Source organism: Arvicanthis niloticus, chromosome 19 (genome assembly GCF_011762505.2).
Source record: "Arvicanthis niloticus isolate mArvNil1 chromosome 19, mArvNil1.pat.X, whole genome shotgun sequence".
Lineage (NCBI taxonomy): Eukaryota > Metazoa > Chordata > Mammalia > Rodentia > Muridae > Arvicanthis > Arvicanthis niloticus.
This window is the reverse complement of record NC_047676.1, coordinates 42,614,351-42,635,852: the sequence shown is the minus strand read 5'-3', so window position 1 is coordinate 42,635,852 and position 21,502 is coordinate 42,614,351. Positions and strand designations below refer to the sequence as shown.

At 37.5% G+C, this 21,502-nt stretch overlaps 1 protein-coding gene across 9 annotated transcripts in view; it reads right to left on the bottom strand.

The window, feature by feature from the left end:
• Gpbp1 (GC-rich promoter binding protein 1) overlaps positions 1 to 21,502 on the bottom strand; it is a 63,531-nt gene that overhangs the window by 26,897 nt on the left and 15,132 nt on the right. For 3 of the 9 annotated variants that reach the window (XM_034523381.2, XM_034523380.2, XM_076916213.1), the window contains exons 3-5: positions 15,789 to 15,908; positions 1,970 to 2,093; positions 1,617 to 1,840 (exon numbers count right to left, since the gene is read on the bottom strand). In XM_034523381.2, the coding sequence (XP_034379272.1) occupies positions 1,617 to 1,840; positions 1,970 to 2,093; positions 15,789 to 15,851 (411 nt within the window). In that variant the 5' untranslated portion in view covers positions 15,852 to 15,908. The remainder of the gene's footprint in view (positions 1 to 1,616; positions 1,841 to 1,969; positions 2,094 to 15,788; positions 15,909 to 21,502) is intronic. The other 6 variants (XM_034523383.2, XM_034523382.2, XM_076916215.1 and 3 more) reach the window with 3 other exon arrangements.

Sequence of the window (21,502 nt, the reverse complement as noted above, 5' to 3'; positions counted from 1 at the left end):
AAAATGGTTACTCAAGTCACTTCCTCTTCAATAAGAACAGTTCACCTGTCATATTAAACTGTATATTCTATGCTTCATGAGCAAAAACAAACTCATATAGCCACCCAAATAATAGTATCATAGTAATAAATAAATAAATAAATGCATAAATAAAATTAATAATAAATAAATGCATGTAAATTTTAAATTATCAGAGCCCAGCACAGTTGGTTAGTATACACCTATAAAACCAGCAATTAGAAAGTAAAGGCGGAAGGATCACAGTTCAAGGCAATCTTCAGCTACATAGTAAGTTTAGAGCCAACCTAGGCTACACAAGACCCTAACTCAAACAACAAAAATCCCAAAAGTTCACTAGGTCACTTTTCTATAACTTAGGAAGAATAGTGTTTAGAGAAGACACATACTGAGATTAAGGGAAAGGAAAAGAAGAAAATTCTGCTTTCATTAACTCAGGAGGAACACATGAGCCCTGAAGTTCCAGACCAGCATAGCCTGGACAATCTATTAAAAACTCATGTCAGCAAAATCAACCAGCAAAAGGCCTTTTCAAGATAATGTATGTAAACACATTTACATGTATTTTTATATACACACATGAATTAGAGTTTATGAGGTATTTGTAAGTAAGCCACTCATGAGGCTACTAGTTCTAATATTCAATTTTCTATAAAAATTGAATAAAAAACAACATAAATATGCCAAAAGATTCTGGAAGAAGTGGGAAGAAAGGAAGAAAGGAACTGGCTTAAGGCAGCACTGGTCAACAAAAAATCCCTTCCAAGTGGCCAAGGAGACAACTCAAGAGGTAGAGGTACCTGCCCTCCAACTCTGTATAAAGTAGCTCATGCCTTTAATCTCAACACTTGAAAGGCAGAGGCAAAGAGGCAGACTCTGTGAGTTCAAGGCCAGCTTGGTATATACTCTAAGTTCCAGGGTAACAAGAGCTTTGGTAAGACCTTGTCTCAAAATACTAGTAATAAGGACAATGTTTAGGATACTTGTATCATAATTTCAAATTGTTTATTATAATTTATATTAGTGGCCATGACTAAATACTTTAAAAAATTAACAAAGGAGGAGCAAAGGTCTCAGAAAGCTCAGTTCACTAGTCTAAGGAGGTCATTGTGAAGAGGAGATGCCTGCCTGTACTAGCATTCTCCTTTGATCCTTTTATTCTGTCCTGATCCCAAGCCCATGCTGCCCACATTTTTAGGTTGAGTATTGCTCCTTAATCTTAATCCTCTTTGGAACTGGCAGCCTGGTCTACATGACAAGTTCTCCGCTATCCAGTGCAACCTAGTCTCAATAAAAGTCAAACACAAATACACTGTGGTCTGCATACACATACAAACTCAAACACAAAATTAAAAGATAATAAAAATCAGTGATTCCTTATAAAATAAGGAACCAGATAACGACTCATGCTTGAATTCAACTCAGCCTGGGCATGATACCCTTACTCAATACAAAATACCTGCAACTGGACAAGCACCTATTAGAATGACTCTACAGAAAATTATCTGTACTAATTTTAAAAAACACCCGAGGAGTGCCTTTATACTAAAATGGCACTTGCAAAAACATCATTTGTATTAAAATTATGAGAAACTTACAAAATCCTCAGCCTCAAACTGTCTGCGTTCTCTTTTGTCTTCTTTCCTCCCAGTTTCATTGTCAGGGATGTTGTTTTCATGTAGTCCTTGGCTTTTTCCAGAATGGAAAATACTGCTACGAGAACGGGAATTTCCACCATGGTATCCCCCACGATGATTTATGTTTTCTGTACCATTTCTGCCATGCGTACGCCATCCATTTTTTTCTTTCCTCCCAAAATTACCTTTATTTGATAACAGTAAAGTAATATAAATTCAAAGATAGTTACACTTAACGACTGAATAGCAATCAAAACATCCTCAAGATTATGAAAAAAAAAAATCATGAGTTCTATTATTCCTTAGAACATTACCTCCATTAGGACGTCCAATACCAGAATCAAAGCCATCTGAAGAATTGTGTCGTCGACGACTCACATCATAACGATTTTCTGTCCATGAAAAATTTTCAGAATGCTTCTCAAAATTCAATGATGACTGCAATAAATACAAATACATTTATTAAAACTAAATTTAATACCAGTAGCACACCAATTTATTTCTAATAGTTTAAATGGTTAAGAATGCATGCAGTTACTTCCAAGGTATTTGAAATATGTATGAAAATTAACATTGTCTCTTTTCTTCAGCTTTACTGGAAAAAATGTACATTTTCTTGAAAATGTCAAGAACTGCATCTATTTTTCCAGTAATAATAGCAATAGCAACAATAAAATATTCCAAGAAAAGCAAGTTAAAATGTGCTCTGATTTTTTTGTAACAAAGTAAAACACTCTGTACTACATTCTATTTGATTTAAACATTTTCATTCTGTTTATTTCTACAGCAAGAGAAACTGTCAGCTCAGTGTATTGGCACACACCTTTAATCCCCGAGGAGGCAGAGGCAGGTGGATCTTTTTGAGTTCAAGGCCTACAGAGCTAGTTCCAAGATAGACATGATTACACAGAGAAATTCTGTCTTGAAAAACCAAAACCAGGAGAGGAGGAAGAGGAGGAGGAGGAAGAGAAAGAGAAAGAAAAAGAAGAGGAAGAGTGAAAAGGAGGAGGAGGAATAAAAATTGTTGTCAAGTATGAAACATTTTTAATTTTTCTAGACTCTTCATAAAGTAGTAAGTACAAAAAGAAGAGGAAAGAACACAAAAAACCTATTACAAAAATTAGAACTACAAAGTACAATCTACTTTATAATGGTTACTTAATACACATACGTGAATAATAATCACAATCAAAACTCCCAACTTCAAAAACTTCTGACGTTAATAAATAGATTTATACATCATCAGAAATGTAAGCTAGGTATAATAAGAGTCTGCTCATCAGCTGGGCGGTGGTGGCGCACGCCTTTAATCCCAGCACTTGGGAGGCAGAGGCAGGTGGATTTGGATTTCTGAGTTCGTAGGCCAGCCTGGTCTACAGAGTGAGTTCCAGGACAGCCAGGGCTACACAGAAACCCTGCCTCAAAAACACAAAACAAAACAAAAAACAAAAAGAGGGTCTGCTCATCTTTCTTTCCTGTCCCCTTTCCCTTTTTTCTTTTCCTTTCTTCCTTTCCCCTTCTCCTTTCCTTTTTTCTTTTCTTTCAAAGGTCTCAATATGTATCCTTAGTAGGCCAAGAAGCCTAGAAGATGAGGTTGGCCTTAAGAGGAGGAACCTTCTTTAAAAAGATGTAAAATCCATGAACAAACAAACAAGAAAAGGCAGCTTATGCTTGTCTAGGTCTGTAGAAATCAAGAAAGAATGACTGAAAAATTTCTAAGGAAAAAAATATAAATAAACCTTAATTTTAAGTGACTTAAGGTCATTAACTTGATACTGACATGTGAGTTATAATGACTCCATAGACTTACCAAAGACTTGAAATCTTTTGCTGAAAACAAAACTCCTACTTTGCCTTGCAGATATCCTACAGGTAATTAAACAAGGCAAAAGGCTTTGCATCTCTGCCTTCACAGTATCCATCTCCTTTGCTGCCTTTACATTTGAATTCCATCTCTGCTCAACTATCCACATAGGTATCTTAGTCATTTTGGATTTTTTTTTTTTTTTTTTTTTTGCTAAATTTGCTATACAGATTGACACAATGAAATCCCCAACATTTTTTTCTTTTCCTCAGATTAATGAGGATGAAAAGAAGGCAACCAAACCTTTTGAAGATTCACAAGGACATCACAAGTCTGTGCTTACATTTATGGAAGGTTCCATGATACCCCATCCCAGACCACCTAATTAAACCTGAAGGTCTCCACCTAAAACTACAGAGGTATGCCACCAATCCCCTGTCTGTATGATACTGGGAACTGAAGCAGAACATCATGCATGCTAAGCAAGTACTCTACCAACTGAACTACATCCCCAATCTTTATGTAATATTTTTAAATAAATACAAAACTACTCAATTTTTTTAATACATCCTTAATACACAAACTAAAACAAGGTGAAAATAAAAACCACCAGAAACTTAAACATCATCAATAAAACCCCTCTATCATGACTTTCCAACAAAACTATCTAATATCATCTATTAATACCTATAATAGGGGCTGGAGAGACAGCTTGGTGATTAAGAAAGAGCACTGAATGTTCTTCCAGAGGACCCAGGTTCAATTCCCACTACCCACATGGCAGCTCAAAGCTGTCTGTAAATCCAAGATCTGACACCCTCACACAGATATATAAGCAGAACAGAAGAAAAGGAAGAGAAGAAGGAAGAGGAGAAGGAGGAGGAGGAGGAGGAAGAGGAGGAGGAGGAAAAAGAAGAAGCAGCAGCAGGAGGAGGAGGAGGAAGAGGAAGAAGAAGAGGAGGAGGAGGAGGGAGGAGGAAGAGGAGGAAGAAGAAGGAGAAGAAGGAGAAGAAGGAGAAGAAGAGGAGGGGGGAGGGGGAGGAGGAGGAGGAGGAGGAGGAGGAGGAGGAGGAGGAGGAGGAGGAGGAAGAAGCAGCAGCAGCAGCAGCAGCAGCAGCAGCGACAGCAGCGACAGAGACAGAGACAGAGACAGAAAACCTATAATAGGATCCAGGAGTGGTAGTATATGCTGTAATCCAAGTACTAGCAAGGCAGAGGGGTCTAAGACAGCAATAGCTACAGAGAACTTGTCTCCAAAAACAAAAAAAACAAACAAACAAACAAAAACAAACAAACAAAACCTATTCAATGCTGCTATTGGATACATGTGGTTATTAGGCACTTGAAATAACACTAGTTCAAGTTAAACTTCATTGGTTTCATATTTAACTGGCTCATGGAAGAATGTCTACTGTACTCACAGTGAAGAATCTATGTTCTTTACAAATAACTATCAAAGATAGAATTTAAGAGATGCGGGAAAAAACAGAACCTAAGTAACTGAAGCAAGAGCCAGATGTGGTGACAAAACACCTGTAATCTCAGTACTAGAGATACTGAGGTAGACAAGCTTGGGTTATGTGGTGAATATAAAACCTGCAGAAATTATATAACAAGATCCCAACACAAACAGAAAAAAATCTAAAGTCAGTATAAGCTTAATATCAAAACCAAATGAATCAAGCTAGGCATGGTACTCCACGTCTCCCAGTGCTTGGGAGGCAGAAGATCACCAACTGTGAGTTGCGACCAGCCTGATTATTGAGTCTAGGACAGCCAGGTGGGGTTGGCGAGACTATAGCTGGAGAGGTGATTCAGCTATTAAAAGCACTAGCTGCTCTTATAGAGGACCAGGGTGTAATTCCCAGGACCCACACAGTAACTTTAACTCCAGTTTAAAGTATATGACCCCCTCTTCTGACCTCCATGGGCACCAGACACACAGGTGGCAAACAGAGACATGCAGGCAGGCAAAACATTCATACACAAAAATTTTTAAAAACCTTTTTAAAAAAACAAGTTTATAAGCCATTAATTATTTAGATGCAAAAATTATAAACAAAAAAATCTTGGAGTGGTTGTTTATTAATTTAGTGCTTGCCTAGATTATACAAGGCATGATGAAATCAAATTTCTAGTCTCACACCCATGGAGGGGGAAGCAAGGGACTACAACCCTCACACAGAAAGCTGAAAGACTTTAATCATGACATACCTCCCACAAGGGACAGAATGTTTTAGAAATCTTAATTTACTTCCATTAATGAGTTATTTTTTGCCATTAACAAATTAAATGTCTACCTACAGAGAAATAAGAACAAGTTAAAGTGACATATTGTATATGAATATCCCCATAATGAAACTCATTAACTATAACTTCACACAAAGTTCATTTACATACATATGCTTAAGGGAAATTAATTTTTAGACTCATCCTTTCTTTGTTTTTATTAGCATATATTAATTCTATATAATGATGGGTTTCATTATGGCTTTCTTACTCACAAGTTTTGATCATATTCATGCTCATCACTCTCTCGTCTCTCCGACTCCTGCTGATCCCTCTTTCTACCTTTATGGTTTTGTGGTGGTGCTGACCCAATGCATTTCATTAAGGTTGCTTAGAGTAGCAAGAGTGAGGGCTTTTTACAGCAGCATGGGCATCTTAACAGTGCTACACCAGAAGAAAATATAAATGTCTGCTTTACCAGCAACCACTGGCTACCTATACATTCTAGAACTTGTGAATCCCTCCCATCCCAGGAGAGCAGGCAAAATCTTGTGTTTCACAATTGCTATGAATTAAAGAGTGAGCAGCTATGCCATGCATGGAAGGCAGCATTCAGCAATATTCCACTCCTTATGCTTCAGAGTCACGTCCTACTGTCCAAACTGGCCTGAATCTCCTAGAAATCCTTTTCCCTTATCTTATCCTTCAGATAACAGGTCTCTCTATACTATGGAGCTCTGGATGTCCCAGAACTCAACCAGAATGACCTCAAACTCCCCCAGCCCCTAGAGCTGAGCCTTGCCCCCTCAAACAGCTTCTCAAGGGTTGGGGGGAATCATCTCTGTCAAAGGAAGAAAAAGCATTTTGTCAAACTCAACATTACCCATTTGTGAGTGTTTAAAAGCACCTTAACTAAAAGAAAAAGATCTGGAATGCTAGGATGAAAAGAGGAGCTGGTAAGAAAACCCATATTACAGGACAAGACATTTAACATCACCAGGTACATGTAGCTATGAGCCACAGCTACTGTGAGGGACAATCTACCATGAGACCAAAGAGTCTTACATTTTTTGCTGAGCCAACCCAAAATATAAGGCCTTAATCATTTTATTTATAGACCCCTATACTTGTACCTAACTTTCTCAAAGATAAAGAACAGAAGAAAAACCTATTGGACACTTAGGTTTTGACATTTACCCTATCATTATTAACAAAACAAAACACAACAAAAACCTCAAAACTGGAGTGACCAGTGTCCAATAAGTATTTCCATGTTGGGAATGGAGAGTCAATCTCTTAACCTTTCTCTCTTTAGCTTCCCTCCATAGGCTCGTCTAGATTCAACATTTGGGTTTATATTGTTCAACAATAACACCAAATGTTAGGTTACTTTAAGCTGCCTTGAACTGGTAATACATGACTCCAAGCCTATCTTGTCTATCCAGAAAAGGATACTTACACATTGCCACCATCCAGCACTTTTCCACAGTTTAGTGGATTCTGGCTGCCTCCTGCTGCTACTAGGAATATTGACAGTAGACTTAATTACATGTTGTACCAGACAAATTAAATGAATTTGGTTTCAGCATCAATTAATCAGCATTTGAGAAAAGTGGAACATCATGTGAAAATTCTGGCTCAGCCAAGAGTATGTGAGTTGATGAGTAGATAGTTGGGAGAGGAAATCTACCATGTGCCCTTCCTGTGCATCCCCATTCAATTTTTTTTAAGTGCTAAAAATGCCAATACCACTATTGCTTTTCCCATGGACCATTTCTTAGTCATGTTTGCATGAATGAACATCAAGTAGCAACCTCCTCTGAAACAAAGAATAAGGTTTTTGGTTTGGAGTTCTAGTATTCCAAACAGGGTTTCTCTGTCCAGAATTTGCTTTGTAGACCAGACTGGCCTCAAACTCATATAGAACTGCTTGCCACTACCTCCCAAGTACTGGGATTGAAAAGTGCACACTATCACCACCTGGCAAAAACAGGTTTACTATAAATGTAGATCCTAAAAACTAGATGCAAAGGAAGTACCTTCCTAGACCCCTTTCCTGTTGTGAACCTCCAAAGACCTTAGGAAGCATGACAAACCAGTGCCTGGCTCATTCAGTTTTACTGTTTGCTAAGTCACTAGTCATATACTTGTCTCCTACCTGAGGACCTTTATGTCTTCTGCTAACATCCCAAAACAGCAGAAGGTATGTTTATTTGTTTGCAAAAAAGATACAAAGAATTTTCAAAGTCTCCTTAAAAATTGCCAGTGCAGTAAAATACAAATAAGAAACAAAAACTGTAAAAGGACCCAGGAAGTTGATATTCAAGAATGATTGTTGGGCTGAAGAGATAGCTTAGCGGTTACACTGACTAACTGCTCTTCCAGAGGTCCTGAGTTCAAATCTAGTAACCATAAGGTGGTTCGCCACAATCATTTTTAATAGGATCCAATGCCCTCTTCTGGTGTGTCTGGAGAGTGACAGTATACTCACATACATAAAATAAATCAAATTTAAAAGAGAATGATTGTCTATATAAAAAAAATTCAAGATGGACTAGTGCTTAGGGTTATTGGTAGTAGAGCACTTGCATCTGATAGGCCCTGGATTCAATACCCATTCACAATAAAGAAGAAAAAACAATCCTAACAGCAGTAACACCCACAACCAAGTATGGATTAGATTAAACAAGAATGCTAGACAGAAGACTAATATGAGATAACAATAGTACTACTAACACCTTAATTAAAAAGTACTTAAAATATACTAAGGTACTATAATATATCTAGGGAAATACACAGAGAATGGAAAAATAATTTAACTTAAAAGACACTAAAGATAACAAACAAGACCATATATGCCTCTGTATAAACTTCTCCAACCCATAGTAAAGACGTCACAGAGACATAAGCCTAGTATGCCCACATGATAGCAAGTGGACTGTGCAGAAGTAAATAATAAGGACATGTTGAGTATATAGGTATGGTCTATCTCCAAAAGTAATACAAATGAGACAAAATGTTTAGGATATGGCCTTGTAAGTCTGTACGCTTAAATAGTTCATGAAAACCTCCGTTGGGGGCTGATGGCTCAGCGGTTAAGAGCACTGGTTGCTTTTCCAGAGGTCCTGAGTTCAATTCCCAGCAACCACATGGTGGCTCACAACCATCTGCAATGGAGTCTGATGCCCTCTTCTGCTGTGTCTGAAGATAGCTACAGTGTACTCATACATAAAATAAGCATTTTTTAAAAACCCTTCTGTATAGTATTTTTCAGAACAGAACTGGGTATGTCAATTACTGACAGTACTTTCTTAGCACGTACAAGATCGTGGCCTCAAACTCCAGAACCACCCCACCAAAAGGACATTTTTTTTTCTTTGTGACAGATTGTATAGTCCTGGCTGTCCAGGAAAAGGCTCTGTAGACCAAACTCTCCTGAACTCAGAGATTAGACTGTGTCTGCCTCATGAGAAATAGGATTAAAGGCACACTCAATACAGCCTGGCAAAAAAAAAAAAGGGGGGGGGACAAATCTTAAAGTGAGTTATCTACAGAAACTTATGCAGCTCTAATACTTTAGGAGAAATTCTTTCTCTTCTCCCAACTTGTATCCCCATTTACAAATGGGTCTCTATAGAACATTAGGCCTCAACATTGAAAAATAGTCTTTTCAGCAACCCAAAAACTGTTCTCTAAAACAGACCACATTGTAGGACACAAAGCAAATCTTAACAAAGACTGTTAAAAAAAAACCTTGTTAAAAATCCTAACAAAAAATAAATGGGTCATTAATGAAAAGAATTTTTTTAATTCCTAGAATTAGGAACTAGGGATATAGCTCAGTTGGTAGAGTGCTTATCACCAGATTTGATCCCTAGTGTGCCAAAATGGACATAGTAAAGCACATTTAACAGTCCCCGCACACAGGAGGTGGAGGGAAGAAGGCCAGAAAAAAGTAAAGGTCACCATCTCTCAGCTAGAGTTTGAGGACAGCCTGTTTTCAAAAACAACAATGGTTTCTTCTATTTTCTATTTCTATAAGTGGTAATGATAATCTTAATAGCCATTTAAGAATATTTAAAACAAATATGCAGTTTTCACCTCTAGTAGAATTTCATCATAATGTGTTCTGTTTTAAATTTTCTACAACCAACATGCCTTTTGCCCTCCTTCCTTGCTTTCTTCTTCCAATGCAGGAGACTGAGCACACTATACAAAGGGCCAGACAGCAAGGCACAACTCTAGCTCATCTACCCTCTCAACAATGCACTCCTGGGATCTTCTTTTTCTAACACTTACTACTATGAAAGTTCTAGTAACCTGTTCACAGGGATTGCACTTATATTAAAGGTCTATATTAAAGGTAACAAATGAGATGGAGTCCCTCACTGACTTGGAACTCAACAATTAGGCTACTTGTCTCACTCTCCCTCAGTGCTGGAATTAAAAAGGCACAGACCAGATTTTCCAGGATGAATATCAGGTCCTCATACTCCCACTGCAAGCCTTTTACCTAGAGTATCTCCCCAGCCCAAAATGCTTTCATTTTTGTTATTATTGTTTAACAAATAATCTGGTCTAACCATATATCCTGTAACGTGGCCTAGAGCAGAACTTGGTATACAGACCTCAAACTCAAGAGATTTACCTGCCTCTACCTCCTCAAGTGCTGAAATTAAAGGACATATGCCACTGTACCTTACTGAAATGTTACTTTTACTGCAGGCCAGATCCAGCTAGGCTAATGAGTGAAGTTCTTGCTGCCCAGAAAATCTGAGTGGGTCCTTGGAACCCATGTGGTATGAGACAACTCCACAAGTTATCCTGACCTCCACATGCAACTGAAGAAAGCAAACACACACACAGAAATTGGGGGGTGGGGGGGATTGAAGTAAGAAGGGGGAGGGAGGGTGAGAGCACGTGGGAAAGAGCTATCGTGCACTGCTCCCTTAAGAGCACTTCCTCTTCCAGAGAATCCACATAGCAGCTCACAATCATCTGTAACTCTAGTTCCAGGAGATGAGACACCCTTCTTCTGGCCTCTGTGGACACCACTGTATATGTACATGGTATACAAACATACATGCAGATTCATGTATACTCATACATATAAGTTAAAATTGGGGAAAAATATTAACCAATTCAGAAAAAAATTAAAGCAACAGCTATAAAAAGAAAAGAACAACCATAAAAGTATAAACTAGTAAAAACGCAACTGAAACTTGTTTTAATTAGATCTATCTATATGCAAAAACACTATGTAAACTACCCTAAGGCACAGGCATAATCAGACCATGTAGTTTATATTTTGACCACATGATGGAGCTAAAATACTACATATCTCAGGCACACTGCCACAGTTATAACATCATTGTACATCATGCCAAACAAAAATTGAGGACTATCATTATACTGAACTAAAGAACATAATAGTAATATTTGTTCCACTTACTCAAGATTAAAAGCAGAGACATGAGACAAAAATTAAAATCCCAGTAGAGAACAAGCACTTAATGACAAACATCTAAGATTAGTGATAAGATCAAAAAGAAGCTGGAAAAAAAAAAAATCACTACAGTGAAGATCGGTAGCACAAGCAGAGGCAGATCTGAGTTCCAGGACAGTCAGAGATACCTTGTCTCAAAAACAAACAAAAAATCCAAAACAAAGAAAGAGAGAGTACAATATATGTTTATCTCAATATGAAAAACAAAAGTTTGTATTTGACCCTTTAAGACAATAGTTTTCAACTTGTGTGGGAGGGGGGCCATCATAACCCCTTTGGCAAAACTCTTACCTCTAAAAATAATCTACATTATGACTTATCATAACAATAGCATAACAGATTTATAAAGCAGCAACAAAAAAAAAAATTCATGGATGGGGGTCACCACAACATGAGAAACTGCATTAAAGGATTGCAGGCATTAGGAAGATTGAGAACCACTGCTTTAGGGTAAGAGAAAAAAAATCTCAAATACTAAGAATTCAGATTGATGACCACACAAATTGATGACTACTCTTGAGAAGAAATGTAACATTTGGTTAGAAAAATCTGGAACTGAACTTGGGTGTCAGGAGCTCAGCTACTGGAGAGCTGAAACAGAAGAATCATACAAGTTCAATATCTGACTGAACTACACAGAATGTTTGAAACTAACCTGGGCAACTTGATGAAATTCTGTCCCAAAATAAAGAGCAATGGGCACTGTCACAAATATGTAATCCCAGAATTTTGAAGTTTGAGGAAAAAGGTTTGAAAGTTCAAAGGTCATATTCCACCACACAGATTCAGGTCAATATGGGCTACATAAAACCCTATCTTTAAAAAAAAAAAAAAAAAAAAAAAAAAAAAAAAAAAAAGCTGAAATAAACAGACAAATAGTAAAAAGCTCCAGCTCAGCAGAGGAGTGCTCAGTGCTTACCTGGTGGTTAGACCTTAAGTTTGGGATGGGGAGTTAGCTACACTCAACTTAAACAGAAGCAACATCTATCATCATGAATGACTGAACAGATTAGTGATACTCCCCATTTTAAGCACTAAGAGCTTACTGCACTGTAACAACCCTCTGCCCTTACCCTGGGTTATTAATGTTTAAATAATAATAATAAGACTTACAAACTTTTAATGGCAATTTTACTTTCCAAATATCATTTGGTGATATGCTTTATATTAGTCATAAGACTTCTTACAAATAGAATAAGCCTTACATTACTTTACACAAAATGGCAAAAGGAAGAGAAGGGTAATCAAGAAACCCATGTGTACAAACTCCAAAATAGGCCTTCGGGGGTGGGTTGCCTATAAAGTGGATGGGTATGAGCAACGAGGGGTCCGACTAGCACAGATTGGGGAAATAAGCACAAAAAAACCAAAAATTAATCTAGGTTGGATGTGATGGAACACACCTATAATCCCAGCACTTCGAAAGTAAAAACAGGATTTTAAAAAAAAACTTCAGACCTTGGGTTAAGAAGTAATATTTTTCCTAACTCTTGACCCCTCCCTACTGGCACATGTTAAATTCCAGCACTTGAGAGGCAGAAGCAGGTGGATCTCTTAAGAGGCCAGTTTGGTCTACAGAGAGTTCCAGGACAGCCAAGGCTGTACAGAGAAACTTGCTTGGAAAAAACAAACAAACAAACAAAAAAACAAAACAAAAAAAAAAGTCAGGCATAATGACACTTGCCTTTAAATCCAGCAGTAGGTGGGCAGAGGCAGAGACAGAAACAGGGCCAGGTGAATTTTGTGTGTCTGAGGTCAGCCTGGTCTACATAGTGAGTTCCAGGACAGGCAGGAAAAAAAATCTTGCCTTGGAAAAAAATCTTGCCTTAAAAACAAAGAGGGTGGGAGGATGAAATTTTAATAATAAATGACTCTCCAGTACTCTTCTCTAACAATTTTAAGTCTTTTTGTTAATCGTCTTACAGTCTACAAAATGAAGTTTTAATCATTTTTCTCTAATTCCAAAACGAATCCTATATCAAAAACATAGAAGTCTAGATTCTAGTCCAGTTTCACACTAACTATGTAAAAAGGAATGAGCAACTTAACATTCCAAAGAAACTTGTACATGACAGTGAGCTTAGATGATCACTAAGCTTCGTCTTCAAACTAAATTCTATTGTCTAGGGAAATAGCTCAACACGTACTAAGGGAACACTAAAATCATTCTGAGTTATTTTTAATAAACTTTTATTTAAAAAAAAAAAAAAAAAAAACCTACCTGTATACTAAAAGTACTAGATGGCTACCTGACCAAATTAAAGGCTCATACAATTAAGTCTGGATGGATTCCTCTACACTACAAAGAAAAGTAGAAGACAGCTATTTAAGACAGATGGACGGTTTCTAGCAAGGAGTAATGAGTCCAATCTAGAATCTAGATTAATTTGAAAATACTTTTCCTTCTTTCTTTGTGGCAATTAAAGAGGGCATCTTAGAATAAGTTAGCTGTTACTAAACTAGGCGAAATATGGTATCCCTTAACTTTAAATATAGAGTAGAAACAAGTTATTAAATTTGATCTCTGCTATGAATGCGTTTAGGACATGAAATATTTTTGGTCTGTGTCCCTGTAACTTGTTACAAACCTCCTAAAAGCTGTAGAAATCCCCAGGTGATAGATTTTTCTTACTCATGAGTTCTTTTAATTACTCCAGAGTTTATGTTAATTATGGTGGGCCCACAGATAGCCTGGTAAATTTTCTGAAAGAATTTTCCCATAATTCATCCCATTCATCTATATCTTTTATAAGGCTAACAAATCAAGTACTTCCCTGAGTTCTATAAGGCATCCTATGAAGCTCATCTAATACATACACGGAAGAGGTTTATGGGGGTTCTGGTTTGTGATCAGTTAGTCAGAGGGGATATGGTGGCACACACCAGAAATTCCACCTGAAGGAAGAAGCATGATTGAAAAAGCAAAGCGGTCCTAGGAAAGTAAGATAGCCTCAGTCAATCAAACAAACATTTAGAGATACCACTAACAAGTCAGCTTATGAGGCTGACTCTCAACCTCTGTAACTCATTCATAATTATGTTGTAGGCTATCCAATTGGTGACCACTAAAAAATTGTGTATAAGAAAAAGAAAAATCTGGTCAGAGATGTTTTGTATTACAAGTAGTAACAAAATATGTCCTTCCCCACCCTCTTATTAACACAGAGGAAAAGAGAAGAGAGAAAAAAAGACAGAGAGGAAGAATAGAAAAGGGTAATGGTACGTGTGCCTGTAATCCCTGAACTTGGAAGGTTGATCCCTAACATTCTAGAAAACTTACCATCTTTTGAAAAAAGATGCCACTTTCAATGCTAGTCAATGCTTGAATGTTAATAAATATAATACAAAAATTATGGCCATTCTTATTATGAATTAGTATGTCTTGAGTCAATGTTTCTCTCTTCATTTACTATGTGTTTTCAGGAAAATTAGAGACCAATTTCTCCACTGATTGTTTTATGACAATATGTAGCACTGAGCCATCACCTACTCTCCAGTCCTCCTTCTCCTTTAACTGTAGACACGGATTCCACTATAAAAGGTTATATTCCAACTGAGTAGTCTTGAAATCAGGGTTCTTTTTCTCTGCCCAACCCCCATTCACAACTTAAAGTTCTATCTATTTCAGATTTTTCAGGCCAATAATATTGAGGTCCAAATTTCTCTTAGTTGAGCTACCTAATAAATAGATTTCTACAATGGCAAGAAGCAGTATTCAAAGGAACTCTAAAAACACAACATGAGGAAGTTCAAGCCTCTCAGTACCCTCAGAAACAATACAGATCTATTTGGGCTACTCTCAACAAACAGCAATAAGCTAAACTAATAAACCAGATAGCAGAGAGAACCAGGCAACTAAGAAGAGACTTCCTTCTGAGGTCAGAATAAACTTCAAAGACTAGCCTCAAAAACCACCCTTTATCTAATTAAACTGAGTCAGAACAAGGAGCAATTTATGCCTTAGGGCACTGTTGAAAACACAGCAGTGAACCAGCAATTAATGGAGCCTAGCAGGAGTTGTGATATCAAATGAGGCAGACAGCTTTACAGAGAAATCAGTATGCAATACAGAAGCCTTCAATTTTTTTTTTCATCCCAGAATGACTGTGCCCACGTCCTTTACTCTGGAATACAATCATTTCACTTCTGTCGATAACAGAAGTCAGTAATTAAAATTCAAGGGACAAGAATAAATCTAAAACATAACATTCATGATATTATGATCAAACTAAATATTTGGCAAAGTACTCCGCAAACTTTTAAGGTATACCATGTATGCTAAGGTATCATTACTACCTAGCAGAAAAGCAATACGTTTTTTTAAAGTAAGATAAGATCAAAGTTACCAAAATTAAAACATACAGACCCTCCAACACTACAAAAGGCACCATGAACAATGATAGAGCATAGAAACTGTTTTCACTTTTCTCTTCATATGTGCCTTAAACTTTCGGCCCTGTACAGGTTAGACAAGTACTCTGACCACTGAGCCACACTTCACTCCACCAAGTCTTCACATTTTGATTACATTTTGTGTACAGCATGAGCAAAACAGAGGCAGACAGAAAGGCAAAGATGGGGTGGGAGGAAGTACCTTTGTTGATGATGGAGGAGTAGGAAAATTAAGCCAGGCTGGAGCAAAGTCATGCTGCGCCATTTAGGTCCAGTCTCTCCAACTCAGTGAAACAAGGCTTCAACACCTCATGGCAAGTCCCTGTCACATAAAAATGGAAAAAAATTAGATCTGTAGTTTGTGGCCAAAAGTTCATCCTTATGCTTTGTCTCCCTGAAATTACAATTGGCTGGACATGGCTTTAAAACCCAGCACTCAAAGCCACCCTAATCTACATAACAAGTTCCAGAACAGCCGTGACTACATAGTGAGAGACCCTGTCTCAAAAGACAAGAAGAAAACCTAAATTACAATGACCGAATTGTAAGATTCCATTTGCAATTGCTAAATTATAATAGGAGGACACTGTTTTGAACTAAGTTCCTGAAGTAGACTCCAACAGACCAAACTAAAATAAAAATGAAGTTTCCCAGCCAAGCAGGGGTGGTACACATGTCTTTGATCCCAACACTTAATAATCTAGCCCTCAGGAGGCAGATGCAAGCAGATCTGCTTGCAGAGTTTGAGGCCTACCTAGTCTATATACCAAGTTCCAGGACAGCCAGGGCTACACAGAGAAACACTTGGGGGGTTAGGGGGAAGAGGAATGAAGTTTCCCATACTAAAATTCCACATCATCAATCTGAAAGTTACCTGTTGCCATCCCTCCCCTGCATCCCCCTAAAGAGGAAAGAGGTGGTAGCCAACTTTCTAAATAGACCAGTTTCAAAACACCCTATTAATGAAGTTCCTCTCCAAGTTCAACCTTGCCCAAAAAAAGCAACCTGATGTTAACCTACTGGTTATCTACTGTCTCCCTAATCTAACTTTTTCTTCTGTTTCCTTCTTCATCTCGTATATCTAAAAAGCCTACTTTTTCTATAGAAAAAGATTTCCCAATTTCTGAAAGAGCAAATAAGACCCAGTAAAATCTTTAAATGTGTAAATTTCTCTTTTTACATAATGAAGTTCTAGTTATTAAAAAGATCAGTTGCAGCTGGGTGTGGTGGCTCACGCCTTTAATCCCAGAACTCAGGAGAAAGGCAGATCTAAGTTTGAGGCTAGCCTAGTCTACAGTGAGTTCCAGGATAGCCAAGACTAAACAGAAACCATCTTGAAAGGAAAAAGAAAACAGACCATTGTATGTTACTGTCATGAATTTAAGATTGTACAACCACTATTCATTTGGCAATCCTTCAAAAAAGTTAAACACATAATTATCCTATCCAATACCTTTATTCAGTATGCTCAAAGAACTGAAAATCATACTTAGCAATTTGTATACCAATGTTTACAGCAGCACTTGGCAATCATCAAAAGGTAAAATCTTTAATTTCCATAAACAGGCAAAAGAATATGCAAAATGTGGCCCACTATGAAATTTTAGTCATTAAAAACTGGTATATGGCATGAGCTTGAACAAGCTAACTAGCCAGGTGGCAGTGGTGGTGCACACCTTGATAATCCCAGAATTTAGGAGGCAGAAGCAGGCAGATTGACTTCAAAGCCAGCCTCATTTACAGAGAAGGTTCCAGGACAACAAGAGGTGCACAAACTGTGTGTGTGTGTGTGTGTGTGTGTGTGTGTGTGTGTGTGTAACTAGAAAAAAGGGAAACACAAATTTAAAAAAAAAAAAAAATCACATGACTACAGCTATCTCTCTTAAAAAATAAATCTAGGGCTGGAGAGACAGCCCCACTTTTCCAGAGGTCCTAAGTTCAATTCCCAGCAACCTCATGGTGGCTCACAACCATCTGTAATGGGATCTGATGCCGTCTTCTAGTGTGTCAGAAAACAGCTCCATTTAATTAAAAAAAAAAAATGAAATCTATAGCAAAAAGAAAAAAGGACGAAAGAAAAAGATCAGCAGGAACTAGTGGAAGGATGAAATGGCAGCCTCACAAATAACACCTTAATAAACAGATCACAGTGAAATTCATTAGCAATGAACAATTTGACAATGTATGTCACAGAATAAAAAACAAAACCAAGCATTTCTCCTTATTCTACGCCAAAGATGCCTAGCTTCTATAAAAACAAAGAGACAGGCAAACTAAGATGATGCAAGATTAAGGGTACTTGTTGCCAACCCTGACCATGTAAATTTTAGAACCCACTTGGTAGAAAAGACTCAATTCACAAACATTAAACTCTGGTCTGGAAATCAACATGAAATGCAAATCCCATACCCTCATGAAAAGGCAATCAATCAAATTAATCAATTTAACAGAAAAATAACTAGCTCAAAAAAAAAAAAAATCAAGAATGGCATGTTACAGGGCTGGAGAAATGGCTCAGTAGGTAAAGGCGACTGTTGCCTAGTCTGATGAACTGAGTCCAATCCCCAGGCCCACATAGTTAAAGCAGAGAACAGAGATCACCAGGTTGTGCTCCTCACATGACTATGGCACACATATGAACAAACAAATGACTAAAACATAATTTAAAAATTCAAAAACAAAAATCAGGCTACGAGAATCAAGAAAACAATAGTTTATAAACTGGTCCAGCTGTTAAACATGTTCATTCTTTGACATTTCTGAGTGCTAAGGCACAGGTGTGTAGGTACATTTACATCATGGAGAATAGAAGTCTTCCTCAACCATTCTCAATGTATTTACTGAGTAAGGGTTTGAACCTCAGTTTCAAAACCTCAGCTAGTCTACCAAGCCAGATTGGTCCTGGGATCCCATCTCTACCAATGGGATTATAGGTGAACCTGCACAACCACTCATGAATCTGGTCCTTTAAGAATGAAATATGGATGCTGGAATTACCACTGGTAGCTTCTCATTAGCTTATCCGTGTGCATAATCTTCAGTGCAGTCACCTTGCCTTCAAGCTCAGACATTTTATCTTCTTGACTCATTCTATTCTATTCCACAAAGCTTTTTTATTGACTTACAATGTTTTTTTCCAGCATTTCAGATCATTTTTCTCCAATATTTCGATCTCTTTTTTAAAAAAAAAAAGTTTCATTTTGTATGTGTACGATCTTGCCTTTTTTTCTATTTTGTTATTTTCAATCAGAATCTTACTTCTTTCATCTCTTTCAATGTACTTAAAAATCATTCTTTTTCGTTCTATCTGGACTCTCATGGGAACTTACTCTTACTAGATGCCATTACTGTAAAGATTAGTAATTTGGGGACAGGGATATGTTGCCTTCCATTTTCATGTTTCTTATGTTACTGTGTTGAGACTTGTGCCTCTGGGGTTGTTTCAATTCTTGGGATTTTATCAAGTATATTCTATCAGTTAACACATTTGCCCTCTTCAAATGGTACTTGGGTATGGCAGAGTTGAAGTACATATAGTTCAGTGAAAAGTTTCCCACTTTTGGTTGACTTGTGGGTCTCTTTACCACCTGACAGTAGAATATGGTGGATATTACCACTATACAAATGTCATACTTGCCAGTTTACAGCAGTGGCCCCTTTAATCTCAATAGCTGTTTAAACAATCAAAATTAGTATGGAGTATAATACTGGAATTTTAGTTACTAAGATTAGGATTGGAAGGTAAGCAGTAAGAAGGGGCAAGCTAGGGATACCATTAAAGAATGTTAAAGCTATGGGCAGTTGTAATTCAGAGATTAAAAAAGGAGGGAAGCTGCGCAGTGGTGGCACATGCTTTTTTTAATCCAGGAACATGGGAGAAAGGTGAATCTCAGGACAGCCATGGGTATATAATGAAACTCTGTCTTAGGGGAAAATAAGAGTGGTGGTTACTATTCTAAAGAACCTGGCATACACACAGCTGCTCATAATTGTCAGTAACTCCAATTTCAGGGGATCTGACTCCTTACAGCTACTCACACACAAGGGCCACAGACAGGCAAAACAAACACAAACACAGACACACATTTTAATTCTTTAAAGTAGCCTAGGCAACATATATATACCTATGACCTTAGCACTAGGAAACTAGGAAGGAGGATCAGAAGTTCAACTCAAACGCCTTTAATCCCAGCACTTGGGAGGCAGAGGCAGGCGGATTTCTGAGTTTGAGGCCAGCCTGGTCTACAGAGTGAGTTCCAGGACAGCCAGGACTACACAGAGAAAACCTGTCTCGAAAAACCAAGAGAGAGAGAGGGGGGGGGGGAGGTGTGTTCAACTCAAGGTTATGTGCAACTACTCTGTCAGTTCTTGAAGCCAGCCTGGGTTGTATGAGCTCCTGTTTTACTAATAAATGCTCTATCAAAAAAACAAAACACCATTACTACAGAGTATAACCTTTAAAAACCAAAGGGAGGCAGGGTGATTCTACTACTGCTCGGCTATTTTAAAAAATTTGATCACAGAACAAAGAACAGGTTTTTTTTTTCCCTGATATCAAACTCTGATTATAAAAATAAGACCTAGGTTTGCCACTTACCAGAATCATTCTGAAATTGGCTTACAAAACATGCAAGAAAATTATAAAACTGTTATATTTGTTAAAAGAATGCACAAATACGTGCCTAAATGTTCTCCCCTCCAAGAAACAACACTTATTTAAATAAAAAATATATATTATATTCTGTAAACAGGATGGCCTTAATACTTAATTTGTTAATACTAGAGGACAATACATAAAATATACTTACAATAGAAACACACACCTAAAAAAAATTATAGGGCTGAAAACATAGCTTAAGCTGGGAATACAGCTCAAGCTGAGCTAACATTTAACCTTAGTAGTATCATGCTTACATATCATATGAGACCTTGGTTTCAACTAAAATTCACCAGAGAGGGAGGGAAGGAGAGGGGAGAGGGAGGATGTAGAGCTAAAGAAATGCTGTCTACCACCAGTTAAGAGCACTTTATTAAGTACTCTTAATAGGACACAGCTTTCACACTGGCCAGCTGACAATTTGCAATTAATTCAGTATCAAAAAATATTATTACTAGTTTTGGTTGTGTGACAACGTCATTTATAGCAGGATGGCCTCAAAGTAGCTGAGTGAGGATAACCTTGATAAACTTCTGCTCCTTCTGCCTCTTCTTCCCAAATATTGAAACTATAGTCTTCCTCCACAAGGCCAGGTTATTTGGTGCTGGAGATTAGTCTGGGGATCTCAGGGCTTTGATGATGCTCAGCAACTGAGCTACATTCCCAGTCCCTACAAAACATACACAAATTTAAGGTTGAAGCTTCATGAGCTTCCTTCTTTAATAGAGCAAAAGGCCTTGAACTTGAAGGGGCAAGGAGTGTGTGTGCATGAAAAGTTTAGAGGGAAGACCGATGGGGGGGGGGTGGGGGGGAATAATCTCAAAAAAAAAATTTTTAAATAAGTACACAAATTTATACTTACTGGGTTTCCTCACAAAACTAAAGCAGGCTAAATCGTCAGCAAATCAGTCTACAGGGACTTTTTATGTTTTAAGAACTGGTAATGGTAACTTTTAAACTAGAATTGTACTTCAGTGTGAACTAATTAGGACAAATTTTAATTCAAATCAATTAATTTACAGAATGGCCAATATAAACAATTTGGACTAAGCAAAGAAAGATACAAAGCACAAAAAAGCAGTCAAGCCCCAACAAGCTAATGAATAATTGTAAAACTAGTCTGCAGCCACAGATCCCTTCAGTAGACTTTTAAGTATAACGTTTCCTCACAAGTATTTACTATTAGAAAGTGCAACAACAACAACAGGATACAGCATGGCCCCATGGTCTGTAATTTCAGCACTCAGGAAGCTAAATCA